Raw genomic sequence first — 14,750 nt, 5'->3', positions numbered from 1 at the left:
GGGACTGGAGTGACAGCCCTGGCGAGCCAGGGGTCTGCTGATCCCCTGGGGGCAGAGAGCCCTGCTGTCAATGCCGGAGCTGCTCCAGCATTGCGAGCCTGTGTCCCTTCGTTCGGTTCCCATGCCACCGCTGCCTCCTGAGCAGGCCCCATGACAAATCTGCGCTCTCAGCCCGAACTCAGAGCTCCGCCAGGCCGGATAGCATTACACCCATGAGGCTGAGGGGCCAGGAGGAGCCGTTCCCAGAAAGAGGCTGTCATTTTCACACGGGCTCGGTGAATTAAACACCCTCCCTAGCACCTGGAGATGGGCTGCAGCTGGAAGAGAGGGGTTTCTATTTTCCCAGGCAGGCTGAGGGCTGGGAACAGCTGGGCCCTGCTGGCTCTGGGATTTGCCCACAATGGGCTCCCAGCCTCACGTGGCCATAAGGACCGAGAGACAGCAGAAAGGCAGGGACAGGACCAGAGCCCATTGGGCCAGACCCTGCAGAGACACAGAACCTGCCCCAAAGAGCTTACAGTCTAAATGGGCAAGGGAGGTGAAGGGAAGGGGAAACTGAGGCACAGAGAGGCTCTTTAAGCCAACACCTTAAAAACCCATGCTCTCTCTGTGCAGAAGTAGCTGGATGAAATTCTCTGGCCTGTGCTATACAGGAGGTCAGACTGGATGATCAGAATGGTCCCTTCTGGCCTTAAAAGCCATGATTCTGTCAGGCACGGCCCTTAAAGGCTCCATGTCCCTTAAAGGCCTCTCACCGCCCCACAAGTGCAGTGGTGAGTCAGTTGTAGCCTTGCCACCAATCTCAGCGATGTCCATGGGGCAGGACCAGATGCCCAGATTCTAAAGCACTTTGACTGAGAGGGAGTATCTGGGATTCTTCTGGAGGAGCTGCAGAATTGAGGGCTGGAGGGGGGCAATGGGGACCAATCCTTAACTTTTACATGGGGCTTCCCAGCTGTAGATCATAAAGCGGGGTGTCATGTTACAAATGGGGAAAGTGAGGCTCGCAGAAGGAACTCAACTTGCTCAAAGTCACAGACCCAGTCAGTGGCAGAGACAGGATCAGAACTCAGGGCACTCCCAGTCCTTGGAGAAATCAGACTGGAGACCGAGGCTAAGCTGATGACCTGTTAGAAGTCTATGCCTTGCCACACAACTCCCTTAGTTACTTTAGCCCCGTTGCCTCATTGGCTGGATGTTGGTGACCTAATCATTGTGGGCAGGGGAGGATCCCCCGAGCCAAGCAGCCATTTCTGGAACAGAGGGTCAGACGGGCGAGGGCAGGAAAGTGGCACATAATGCACCAGAAGTGAATGGCCAGGTAGAGGTGGGTTTTCCAGAGGCAGAACCACATGCCAGGCACCTCAAAGGCACCCATGTGACCCAAGGGGATGTGTTCATCCTGGGTGTCCCTGTGACTGAGCTGCAGCGGATGGGAATTGTTACAGCATAGAGCAAAAGAGTGGTAACAGCTCAAGACTTTAGCTCTAGGGGTCTCTGGTTCAGTCCCTGGGGTGGTGGCCGTCACACGCATTCAAGGCCCTCCAACCTTGGTCGGACTAAGGAAGTGACGGAGCTGACATGTCCTAGCTCACAGCTGGTCAGTGACCCAGCAACAGTAAGGAGTGAGGCAGGGATGGGGCAGGCCAGGTGCTTCATGCGGAACAAGCTTCCCGCAGCTTGGCGATTGCAGAGACTCGCAGCAGAGAGAAGCCACAGAACCGGGAGGGAAACAGAGTCACAACCAGCCCAGCTGCTCCTTGATGAGGGAGCAGCAACTTTAGCAGTGCCGGGGTTTTCCTTAAAGTGCACCCCCTGCTGGCAGGCACCATTCCTGTAGGTGCTTGGCCATTTAAGTCCCAAGGTTATGGCTTCTGCTCCCTGATTGGCTGAGCAACACTTTTTTAAACAGGAGAATAACAAATGCTGATGAGCACAGAGTGGGGGCCCTTGGGGCCACGGGGAGGGGCACCCAAACAGCAGTCGGCTCTTCGACACGCAGCCATACAAAACCCACCTGGCACAGCTGTTTGCGGACAGCAAAGAGGGAAGGGGCACGGCCCTGTCTGCACTGAACAGCTGATTAGAACTTGAATGCCCAGTTGTGCACATGGGCTTTGCAGGATTTGACCAGCTGTGTTGCTGAGTAATAAGATACCACAAATCCATGGCAATCCGACGCCTTGTCATTCTCTCTCACAAATCCACACCCCCTGATTCTTGCATTCCCTCCCAGGCCTTACTGGGCTAAGCCCCATGGAAGTCAGTGAGAGTTTGACCTGGATGACAGCCTCAGGATTTGCCCATAGAGCCAGACATGGGGCATGAGCTTCTTAGGGCCAGCTTAGGGGAAACGTACCCGTATGTAAACAAAAGTAATTCTCTGTATTTAATCTCCACTGCAGCGGTGTCTGGGCTGCATCCACTGAGCCAATCACTATCCCCCATTCGCTTCATGGCCATGCAGGCAAATTAGGGCAGAATCCCCTAATGGGGCTTTAATCCTCTTACACTGTGTGAGTTGGCCCCTCTTTCTCTAGGCTCTGATGTGGATTCATGTGCTTGGCCCAGCTGTGGCTAATTCCGGCACTGAATGGCACCTTCTTTCCAGGAGTTCCCTTCACTGCTGCTCCTCGGCCCATTCTGCATGCTAGCGGGACTGGACATTCCTTAATCCCACCAGCCTGGCCGTTCACCCCACCCATGTTGGCTTGGCTATAGGCTAGTGTATGTGCATGGTGTGGTGGGGAGGGATAGAGCACACAGCACTCTGGTGCTCTGCATCAGCCCAGTGCTCTCTGGGGCAGCCAGCAGAATTTAGAGCAGCCCTTAGGTTGCTCTAGTTTCTGTTCTTGTTGCTGGCCAGCTTAGAGCTACTTTCCCTCCCATCACTCTCCCCATCTGAGAATCCAACCGTCAGCGTCCAGGGATGGAAGAAACCTGTCTCCAAGTGACCAGCTACTGGGCAGGTGCTGTGTAGCCTGGCAGGGGAATGCCCGTGCTTGCAATGACCTGGCTGGCCAAGCCGCCGCTGGGGGCTCAGTTGTTAGCCCGGGATTGAAGAGATGTTGTGGGGCCCTAGCCTGAATCTTGGCACGCTCATGGCAGGGTATATGGCTCTTCCCCACTGCAATAGGGAAGAGCACAAGCTCTCCTCTGACTTCCAAGGGGATGTCTACAGTGCAGCTGGTCCCAGTGCAGGCAGGCACTCAAAGTAGCCGTGCGGACATCGCAGCGCGGGTGGTGGTATAGGCTCGTTGCCCGAGTGGCGAGGATGATGATGGAGTCTCACGTCTCTCATGCATCAGACCAGTGCGAGAACCGCCAGCGCGGTTACACGTGGGCCAGGCCTGTTCATCCACCACCATCGCAGGCTGCGCTTTCCTGGCTTTGCACGGTTCACGTTCTTCACACCAAGCGGTAAGGCGCCTTGCTTCAAAGCGGGCCAGGGCCACGTGACAAATCTGCCCCCACCTTGCTGCGTTGTGGGCTGGCGCTTCCCAGTCGCTCGGGTGAACCTGAGAGGCTTTCAAGTTTGACTTCAGCGTGTCTCTATATTGTACATAGGGGCCACCATGAGAATGGTTGCCTTGCTTTAGCTGGCCACAAGATGTGGCCTTGCCTATTCTCCAGCCGTCCATATGAATGAGATGCCCAGACCAACCCAGCTAGCTTGAGCACACCCGACACCAGCTTTTCCTCCTGGTGTTAAGCACTCAGAGCTCTGGGCTACTGAAGCAGATCAGTGCAACACTAGAGCCCACTTGCCAGAACCCCCACTGCCTAGTGCTATCTCTGACCCGGCTCCTCTCCAAATGTTTCCTTTGGGGTTTCCAGAACTGAAACGGCCAGCCTGACCCTCGCCCTCTCTTCTCCCTGCTCCCAGTGCATGCTGAGCCCAAGGACCTCACAGAGATTTACAGAGGGATCAGTATCACGGGCTCCCATGTGACAGCTGGGGAAACAGAGGCAGGAAGAGGGAAAGGTCACACGTTGCTCAAGGTCACACGTTGAATCAGCTGGGGAGTCAGGAACAGAGCCCTGCTCTCTGCCTGCCAAGGAGCAGCACCTGTCCAGCTTTGCTTGGAGCTGCAGAGTTCTCCTCTGAAACACCCTGGACCACCTTTCCAAGAGGGGTAAGGTTCAGCCAATCCCATTGTCCCTCGTTGCATTGGAGCTGGAAGCAGGGTTATGGGACTGACTGGACACTGTCCAATCCATCCAGCTGATAACCAGGCACCAAGCTCAGTATAAGGGCTCGATCCTGGCAGCTGCACAGCACCCTCCTCTCCAGGCATGCAGGAGTGAAATCAGGAAGGCCAAATCACACCTGGAGTTGCAGCTAGCAAGAGATGTTAAGAGTAACAAGAAGGGTTTCTTCAGGTATTTAGCAACAAGAAGAAAGTCAAGGAAAGTGTGGGCCCCTTACTGAATGGGGGAGGCAACCTAGTGACAGAGGATGTGGAAAAAGCTAAGGTACTCAATGCTTTTTTTGCCTCTGTCTTCACGAACAAGGTCAGCTCCCAGACTGCTGCACTGGGCAGCACAGCATGGGGAGGAGGCGACCAGCCCTCTGTGGAGAAAGAAGTGGTTCGGGACTATTTAGAAAAGCTGGAAGAGAACAAGTCCATAGGGACGGATGCGTTGCATCCGAGAGTGCTAAAGGAGTTGGTGGATGTGATTGCAGAGCCATTGGCTGTTATCTTTGAAAACTCATGGCGATCGGGGGAGGTCCCGGACGACTGGAAAAAGGCTAATGTAGTGCCCATCTTTAAAAAAGGGAAGGAGGAGGATCCTGGGAACTACAGGCCAGTCAGCCTCACCTCAGTCCCTGGAAAAATCGTGGAGCAGGTCCTCAAGGAATCAATTCTGAAGCACTTAGAGGAGAGGAAAGTGATCAGGAACAGTCAGCATGGATTCATCAAGGGCAAGTCATGCCTGACTAATCTAATTGCCTTCTATGATGAGACAACTGGCTCTGTGGATGAAGGGAAAGTGGTGGATGTGTTGTTCCTTGACTTTAGCAAAGTTTCTGATACGGTCTCCCACAGTATTCTTGCCAGCAAGTTAAAGAAGTATGGGCTGGATGAATGGACTATAAGGTGGATAGAAAGCTGGCTAGATCATCGGGCTCAATGGGTAGTGATCAAAGGCTCCATGTCTAGTTGGCAGCCGGTATCAAGTGGAGTGCCCCAAGGGTCGGTCCTGGGGCCGGTTTTGTTCAATATAAATTGGTTAGTCTCTAAGGTGCCACAAGTACTCCTTTTCTTTTTGCAAAGACAGACTAACACGGCTGTTACTCTGAAACCTTCATGAATGATCTGGAGGATGGTGTGGATTGCACCCTCAGCAAGTTTGCAGATGACACTAAACTGGGAGGAGAGGTAGATACGCTGGAGGGGTAGGGATAGGATACAGATGGCCCTAGACAAATTGGAGGATTGGGCCAAAAGAAATCTGATGAGGTTCAACAAGGACAAGTGCAGAGTCCTTCACTTAGGATGGAAGAATCCCATGCACCGCTACAGACTAGGGACCGAATGGCTAGGCAGCAGTTCTGCAAAAAAGGACCTAGGGGTTACAGTGGACGAGAAGCTGGATATGAGTCAACAGTGTGCCCTTGTTGCCAAGAAGGCTAACGGCACTTGGGCTGCATAAGTAGGGGCATTGCCAGCAGATTGAGGGACGTGATCATTCCCCTCTATTCGGCATTGGTGAGGCCTCATCTGGAGTACTGTGTCCAGTTTTGGGCCCCACACTACAAGAAGGATGTGGAAAAATTGGAAAGCGTCCAGTGGAGGGCAACAAAAATGATTAGGGGACTGGAACACATGAGTTATGAGGAGAGGCTGAGGGAACTGGGTTATTTAGTCTGCGGAAGAGAAGAATGAGGGGGGATTTGATAGTTGTTTTCAACTACCTGAAAGGGGGTTCCAAAGAGGATGGATCTCGACTGTTCTCAGTGGTAGCAGATGACAGAACGAGGAGTAATGATCTCAAGTTGCAGTGGGGGAGGTTTAGGTTGGATATTAGGAAAATCTTTTTCACTAGGATGGTGGTGAAGCACTGGAATGCGTTACCTAGGGAGGTGCTGGAATCTCCTTCCTTTGAGGTTTTTAAGGTCAGACTTGACAAAGCCCTGGCTGGGATGATTTAGTTGGGGTTGGTCCGGCTTTGAGCAGGGGGTTGGACTGAGGTCCCTTCCAACGCTGATATTGTATGATTCTATGATTGGCTTCGTTGGATGTGGAGGTCATTCAGCACCTTGCAGGAGTCTCTTGGAACCAAGCACAGTCAGGGCTGCTGAAACATTAACCCCCCACTCCCCTTCATTCCTGGGGCTAGGGCATCCCAAGGCAGCATCTCCAGGAAATCAGCCACACCTGGGGAGAGAGACTGGAGCCATGCTAGTGGGAGGTACCTTGTTAACAGAGCCAGTCTCAGGGAGCAGGGTGAGTTTGGGCACAAACCCAGAGTAGGCGGATTCTGTCCGAAGGCCCCATTCACAGTCCCTTTAGCCAAAGAGCCACACTCCTTACCAGGCTCCTAGAGAGATACAAGGAGTTTCCCAGAACTGATGGTATAATGGAGGCCAGTTCCTATCATGAAAGCAAACAAGGTCACAGATCAATGCCTCCACCCTGTACATTTCTATGCAGAGGCCACTTCAGTCAGGTAACCCTGCCGGATAGCTGGGAAGACCAGTATACTAAGATCTACGAGGACAGACAGGCAGAGAACGGCAGACAAACAAAGACGATACTAATAGCTAGCAGGACAGGCAGACAGACAGATATGTAGCCAAGGAGCTAGGAAAATAGAGAGATAAGGGAGTGAGTTAATACGTTTTATTGGACCAACTTCCCTTGGTGAAAGAGATGAGTTTCCAAGTTTACACAGAGCTCGGTGTGACTCGAAAGCGTCTCTTTCACCGACAGAAGTTGGTCCAATAAAACTTATTACCTCACCCACCTCGTCTCTCTAATATCCTGGGCCCAACACAGCTACAGCAACACTGCAAACAACAGAGGAGCACAGACAAAGTATGCTGAGCGGTGGGCGGGTGGGTGGATGGACGGATATTCTCAGCGGACCGTTGGTAGAAATATCATGGCTATTTAACACGTTGGGTAGATAACACTGCAGAGTGCTGGATGCTGCTGCTCTGCTCTGGGCACATTTACAAGATTCAGCCAGGCATTATAAATGTCAGCACCATTGTCCATTGCGCATGTAGGGTCAGACTGCCAAGCGCTCACCTCCTGCAACCAGGCCCTCATTTTTAGACTCCCTCAGTGCCCGTTTAGGCACCCAGTTAAAGGCCAGAATCAAACCCTGTGGAGTTACTCCTGATTTACACCTGATTGGCTAGATTTTCACCAGCACTCAGCACCCAGGGCTCGCAGCCCCTCTGAAAAGCTGGCCACTTCTTTCTGTGCCCGACTGGGAGTAGAGTCTATCGAATATCTGCTCCATAATAACCTGCCTCTCCCTCCATTGGCGGCTTATAGCTGCCCACCAATGCACTCCTCCAAAGCTCCATGCCTAGCCACTCCTTCCCCACGTGCCTCAGGAAAATGAAGCACCTTCCAGCACATCTGGATGGCTTGCAAAAGAGGACGTGAGGGGCAGAGTTAAGGGGCTCTCACAAACAGCCTGCCAGCTTCCCCTTTCTGTTTAAATCAAGAGGGATTCCAGGTTGAGGGCCTCTTCTGCTTGCACTGCAGCTGCAGTGCTAGGAGGAGATGGGGTCTCAGATCACTGCGGGCTTTATACTACCCCACACATACCCCTGCAAGGTTGGTCTTGTTTGTTCCTTCTCTTGGTACTGTCTAAATCCTGCATTGTGAGCTCCCTGGGGCAGCGGCTGCCTGTGTACTATTTGTTTGTACAGTGCTCTGCACCATGGTGCCTCAGTTGGGGTCCTTAGAAATAATAAATAATAGAAATTATTAATTAGAAATAATAATATCAGGGCCTCTTTCTGACATCACTATCCCGCTCTCACCCCAGTGTCACTCCTCAGCTGAGCAGTGGGCAGTGTTCTGGGGCCCCACAGGTCAGCTTCCCAGTAGAGGAGAGATCAGTGATGCAGAGTCTGAGTATCTCCTAAGTGTGACTTGCTTTATTCACACAAACACCAGTCCTGGAACAGAGGGGGTCAAACAGCACGGAGAGCAATCCCTTCTTCCAGGAATCTCAGCCCAGCACTAATGACCAGTTCCCAAGGAGCCTCACGAATTGACTCCAAACAGAGCCCATGACAGAGAGAAAAGTTTCCTGCCACTCACGTAGCCCCCTGTACGCAGAACCTTGACCAACCTAAAAGTAATAACACTAGCATTTCTTCCAACACTAAAAACTTACTCGCACATTCAGAAAAATTACTTGGAGGATATGTGTAATAGTGCCACCTTTGCTAATGCCTGCCATAGTCCCATATTCTGCAAAAGGGTAAACAGAGGCACAGAGAGGAGCTGTGACTTGTTCAAGGTCACACAATGGTCAGTGACAGAACTGGGATTAGAAGTCCTGCAGTTTCCAGCCATGAGTTCAGTCCCGTACATCACATGGCTTCTGAGATCAGACCAGTGGGGGAGCCCAACTCAGAAGCATGACTCTGATTTCTGATTAGATTCTCCCAAGGGATGGGCACCCAGAGATAAAAGCATGCTTATATTCAGGGCCCAAACCTGGGTCGGAGGCAGCATCTCCTCAATTCCTATTCCCTCCTTCTGGGAGATAAGGCCGCTCCACCCTAATGTTCAAACACTCTACGCCAGCAGGGTTGGACCTTTCCGCCCCAAATGGTTCAGGTCAGGGCAGGGCCCCAGGGTTCTGATCCTTTTCTGAACATGCCCAAACCCCTTTGGTCTTGAGATCGGGCCACATATCTGACGAGTTCAGGTTTACCCAGAAATCCAGCACTGCCGGCTCAAACGGGCTGGCAAGCGAGCGGTCATTTCACAGCTGTCACTGGCTGAAACCCAGAAGCCTTGAGCCCCTGCACCATTATTGAAAAAATGAATCAAACTCTCCTGTTCAGACTGGGTGGGGTCCAAGTCTGGGGTAGATTTCAACCAGTGCAAACCATCTTTCCTACCCCCACGATCAAAGGACGTGGTAAATACACCGCCTGGCCTGGGGTGGCTGGGCAGACCTCCTCCCCACCGACAAACGGTCTGGCAGCCACCTCAGGCCGCGTGGTGATAACTCAGGGCGGGAGTGAAATGGACGTGAGCAAAAGGCAGAGGAGGTAGCTAGCTCCGGAGGGGCTGATCAGTTCCCTGACCATGAGCGGAACTGATGTGACACACTGGATTTGCAGGGCCAGATTCCTGTCCGGCTTTACACCAGAGTAAATCCAGCGTCACTCTGTTAAAATAAAAAAAAGAGTCCCCGAGTATAGGTGAGAGCAGCGTCTGCTCCTTCTCCCTCCACAAGACCCGTCCATGTGCCAAAGCGATGCCAAGCTGACAGGCAAGAGAGATACAGCCGCGTTGTCATCGTGTGCCTTCCAGAGCACCGGTGGCACTGTGGGGAGCGCAGAGGGGCACGGACCAGCAGCAATCACAGGAGCCTTTCCCCAGTATGAGACAGAAGCAGGCAGCATGGCTCTAGGTGACGTTCCAACTCCCACTGAGGCCAGCACAAGTTTTGTCGTTGACAGCTATGGCGGCAGGGTCAGACCTAGCTTGCACGTCTTCCCCCAGCCGCTAGCAGGTGCTGAAGAGGCAAGGGACGTGGATATGGCCCTGCGGAGCGCCTACTGGTGCTAACGCTCCCTGCCCCTGGCATTCAGGACTGTGGGCATTGGTCATACCAGCTGCCCTGCTGGCTTGGCAGCGTTTTACGTTCATTCTGCACTGGTGGAGGATCAGGCCCTGGAGCCTGGCTGCAGCCCATCCTGGTCACAAAGGCCCAGCAGGGCTCCCTGCAGCCTCTCCCCCCGTGGCAGACCTAGACCCCAGGCCCCTGTAGAAACCCCACTGACATCTGGACCCGGTTCAGAAAAACCACTTAGCACAACCGGTGTGAGTACATGAGCTCTGCTGTCGCATCCCCAGGCAACGACGAGCGCTCCCCACCACGGCCTGCAGCCAGCGCTCCTTGAGCGCCCCAGCAGACCCGGCACGCGGCCGCAGGCAATGGCGTGCTGACGGCCTGCCTCCTTTTGAGCTAATTACCCGGTGTCTCTCATTACGCCACAAGAGCAGACCAGCCGCATCCTGCTGCCCCTGGCCACCGAGTGCAGCAACCTCAGTGTTCAACCAGGCCTTGCCGAGGGCCAGATTCGGCCGAGCCAGCTATTAGTCAGTCCGTTACCCTGAAATACAGCTGCTGGCTCCTTCCTTCCCAGCCCCCTCGCCCGGTGACGGAGCTGTTTGCTCAGGTCCCACGTGCTGCCCCCGACCCCAATCCCCAGAGGAGTGAATCCTAGCTTGACTCACCCAAGCCTGGGAAGCCCAGCTCAGGCCCGTCTGCAGGGCTGATCGGTTCCTCACACACGCGCTCCTCCTGGGAGAATTCACTCTTCTCCCTGTCTCCCTGCAGCCTGGAGACGGAGAAAGGAGTTAGGGTCAGGGCATGTGTGACCCCCAGTGAATGTGTTAGAGGTCCCCCTCTCCACAGGGGATGAATCTGTTACAGCCCTCAAGCAGGACGTCTGGGCTGTTTAGCTCAAGCTGTGACAGCTGCTACTTTTAGCTCTGGAGATCCCTGGTTCAAAGCGTTGGCCAAGAGGTCTACTGTCACGCATGCATGAAAAGCAGGGCCCTGGAGATGCAGCGTAGTCCCTTGGGGTAGGGGTTCGTTCCCCAGCCATTTGGGGACTGAAAGCTCGTTGGGCTGCTGGGCCGCAGACTCAACCGGCCCCACTTCCAGTAGCAGTGACAGGGGAAGCCAGAAGATCCGGGCCCCACAGCCGGAGGGGACCATGACAGAAAGGGTGAGTCAAGGAGGCAGCAGAGAGCACAGCTGGTTGCCAGGCTGCCTCTCCTGGCTGGGGGGAGAGATAGCTCAGAGGTTTGAGCATTGGCCTGCTAAACCCAGGGTTGTGAGTTCAATCCTTGAGGGGGCTATTTAGGGATCTGGGGCAAAAATTGGGGGATTGGTCCTGCTTTGAGCAGGGGGTTGGACTAGATGACCTCCTGAGGTCCTTCCAACCCTGATATTCTATGATTCTATGATCTGATGCCAGCAGGGAGCTCATCTGGCCCTCCTCATGGCCTTTGGATTTCGAAATGGGCCTGGGACTCACTAAGGATTCATAGAATCCTAGAAGATCAGGGTTGGAAGGGACCTCAGGAGGTATTTAGTCCAACCCCAACTAAATCATCCCAGCCAGGGCTTTGTCAAGCCTGACCTTAGAAACCTCTAAGGAAGGAGATTCCACCACCTCCCTAGGGAACCCATCCCAGTGGTTTGGGGGTGTTTAAACACGTGTCGGATCCTCGTTCCTTCCATGAGGTCAGTGATGTGATGCTTATGGGTCTAAAGAGATCAGGGCTTGGGTCGGGTGCTTCTCTTACTGAGACCAGTGTAACTGCCACTAGCTCCACAGGGGTTACTCCTGATTTACACCAGAGTGAGTGAGAGAGGAATCAAACCCTGTGGAGTTACTCCTGATTTACACCCGGTTGGATGGGTAGATCGCTCAGGGGTTTGCTCCAAGTTGCTCCACACTTCCTACCCCAGTGTCTTGTTCAGCCACTCAGCCCGGGCAGGCTTTTCCCAGGGGAATTCTCTGTTCCACAGGGGATCGTGGTGTTCCCAGACAGCTGTCCATGGCACCACCCTGGGGCCTCGCCCCGCAGTTTGGCTTGGCAGTGGCAGGGAGCCCTCTCCCCTCCCAGTGCTGCACTCTTGCTTTCCCCACACAGAGCCCCAAGCTTGCGTGGAAGCTGGTGGAGCCCAGGGAGTTCACACCGTTTGGAGATGCCTGCTGCGGTTCACAGCCCGCAGAGCCATTGGCTCAGGCTCCCTGCAGACTCTGGCATTGCTGTCAGGGTCACTGGCAGGCCACATTATCAACCTTTTCTCTGCATCCACAGAGGCTAGACACATCAGCATGGGCCTCCGGTGCTTAGGGGCTAGGTCTGACTGCACCGGCTAAGGGGGCAGGGAGTATCGAATGGGGAGCTGAAACGATGTGGGCCGCTGGGAAGCGTGGGAAGGATCCAGCTGTTTAACCACACAGGACAGACCCAGCCGCAAAGACTCATCCGAGCTCCTCTGATGCTGCCCAGCTGGACGCCGCCCCCCTCCCCACCCCCAGGAGCCTGTGGGACCGTCCCTCGGGTGCAGCTGTTATGGGATAGAGTTCGGTGCATGGCTCCTGCGAGCGTGGCTGGGATCGACACCACGGCGGGGGGTGGGGGAGGGATGCTTCCGGGAGCGCAGCTCTCTCCCCTCCAGCAGGGCAGGACAGAGCTCCCCCTGCTTTCAGACCTGCTCCCCCCTGCTTTCAACCACCAAGACTTGAGGCACGATTGTGGCAGGCAGAGCGTGAGAATGACAGGGGTGACCAGCAGGAGCAGCCCCCCAGGGCCCCTCACTGTCCGTGCCCAGCCCAACCCCCCCACGACTGTACATGCCCAACCCCCACCCTGCCCACTCACTGTGTGCACCCAACCCCCACCCCACCTCCAATCCCCACCACGACTCTGGGCCCCCCTAGGGTTGCCAACCCTCCTGGATTGGTCGGGAGTCTCCCAGAATGGGCCTCGATCTACCGGTGGCTACAGAAGCCAAACTGGGAGATTTTAGGTCCCTAAACGTCTGGTTGGCAGCACAACGGGGCTAAGGCAGGCTCCCTGCCTGCCCTGGCTCTGCGCAGCTCCTGGAAGGGGTCGGCACATCTGTCTAGCTCCTAGGCACAGGGACAGCCAGGGAGCCTCTGCGTGCCATCCCTGCCCTGGGCACTGACTCCACAGCTCCCACTGGCCAGGAACTTCGACCAATGGCAGTTGCAGGGGCGGTGCCTGCAGGCAGGGGCAGGGTGCAGAGCCGCCTGGCTGCCCCTGAGCCTAGGAGCTGGACATGCCGGTCGCTTTCAGGAGTTGCCTGAGGTAAGCGCTGCCCGGCTGGAGCCCACAACCCAAACTCCCTCCTACACCCAACCCCCTGCCCCAGCCCTGAGCCCCCCTCACCCAAACTCCATTCCAGAGTCTGCACCTCTCACCTCCTCCTGCACCCTAGCCCCCTGCCCCAGCCCTGAGCCCCCTCCCACATTCAAACTCCCTCCCAGAGCCTGTACCCGCTCTCGCACTCCAACCCCCTGCCCCAGCCCTGAGCCCCCTCCCGCAACCAAACTCTCTCCCAGATCCCGCACCCCCTTCCGCACCCCAACCCTCTGCCTCAGCCTGGTAAAAGTGAGTGAGGGTGGGGGACAGCGAGTGACAGATGGAGGGGGGATGGAGTGAGGGGGTGGGACCTCAGGCAAGGGGCGTGGCAGGGCAGAGCAAGGATGTTTGGGTTTGTGCAATTAGACAGTTAGCAACCCCAGCCCCCCCCTCTGTATTTGCCCAACCCCTCACCCTGTTTGCCTCCCCCCACAACCGCTCACTGAGTGTGCCCAGCCCCCACCCCGTGCACGGACTGAGCCCCACATTCCTCATGTTGATCTCTGAAAGCCACCCCCAAGCTCCATGGTGTTAGCCTACCCTACCCCCGCAAATGCTCCCAGTGCCAATGAGGGGCACGGGAAGATGGCCCCGTGGTTTGTGTGGGGTGGGAAGAGTCAGGGGAGGGGAAGATGAGATGCCCCTGCCCGCAGAGGAGCCCCGTGCCCCGCACACTGTTGGGCAGGGAACTCACCGGTAGTGGAAGGGTGCCACGGTGGCAGTGGCCGGGTGACTTTGCTGCGGGACTGAGGAGAAGCTGATGGCCGGCTCCTTATTCTGCATGGGGCTGCTGGTGCCCAGTGAGATCCCCGGGGACTTGTCCTCACCCCTGGCTGCCTTGGGCACCCCGCTGCCTTTCCAGAGGGCTTCCGACACCCACTGGCCTTTCACCGGGCAGCTCTGGGGCCTCTTGGCACTGGATCCTTCTGGGACGCTGGCCAGCCCAGACTCACTGCACAGGCTGAAGCGAGACGGGCTCTTCCCCTGCAGGTGAGGGGTCTTGGCCAGCTCGGCAGCGCCACTCGGCTTCCCTGAGCCCTTCTTGGTGCCGTGGCTGCTGTAGGCCTCTCCGGGCTTCGGACTCTCCTTCTCTCTCTCTGTCCCTTGAACCAGAGCCTTCTTCGGAGCCCCCGTCGCTCGAGGTGTCGCCTTTGGCCCCCCCCGGGGGCTGCTGCCTGGAGTCCTAGTGCTCTGGCTGAGCCCAGACTCCACCCCGTCAGCCCTTTTGCACTCCGATGCCTCTGCTGTCTCCGGCCCAGGCCCGGCCTCCACGGGGGCTTTAGAAAGGCTCTTGGGCTTGGAGCCTTTGGCTGCCGGACTGCCAATGCAGCCTGGCGCCTTCCCCGGCCGTGGTGATGCCGCCCGCTGGGAAGGGGGGGCCCCCAAGCTGCTCTGCCTCGGGGGCAGCTTGCTCTGGGACATGGTGCGGGGCACTGGGATAGCAGACGCATAATGGCTCCGGCCAGTCACGTTCACGTTGGCCGTCCCATTCATCGTCAGAGGGTCTGCGGGCTGGGGAGGGAAGAGAAAAGCAGAGCAGATTAAGGCTGGGCTTGGGGGCAAATGGGGGAGATGCTCCTAGACGGGGTGCAAGAGGGGCCCCTCAGGCAGCGTGGTGCTCAGACT

General features: G+C 55.9%; 1 protein-coding gene across 2 annotated transcripts in view; it reads right to left on the bottom strand.

Moving 5' to 3' along the window:
* NAV1 (neuron navigator 1) overlaps positions 1-14,750 on the bottom strand; it is a 298,657-nt gene that overhangs the window by 195,553 nt on the left and 88,354 nt on the right. For both annotated transcript variants that reach the window (XM_084611036.1, XM_084611037.1), the window contains exons 2-3: positions 13,819-14,636; positions 10,452-10,555 (exon numbers count right to left, since the gene is read on the bottom strand). In XM_084611036.1, coding sequence (XP_084467162.1) covers positions 10,452-10,555; positions 13,819-14,618 — 904 coding nt within the window. In that variant the 5' untranslated portion in view covers positions 14,619-14,636. The remainder of the gene's footprint in view (positions 1-10,451; positions 10,556-13,818; positions 14,637-14,750) is intronic.

This window comes from Lepidochelys olivacea (genome assembly GCF_965140295.1).
Source record: "Lepidochelys olivacea isolate rLepOli2 genome assembly, chromosome: 21".
Classification (NCBI taxonomy): domain Eukaryota; kingdom Metazoa; phylum Chordata; order Testudines; family Cheloniidae; genus Lepidochelys; species Lepidochelys olivacea.
This window is presented reverse-complemented; position numbering and strand designations above follow the sequence as displayed.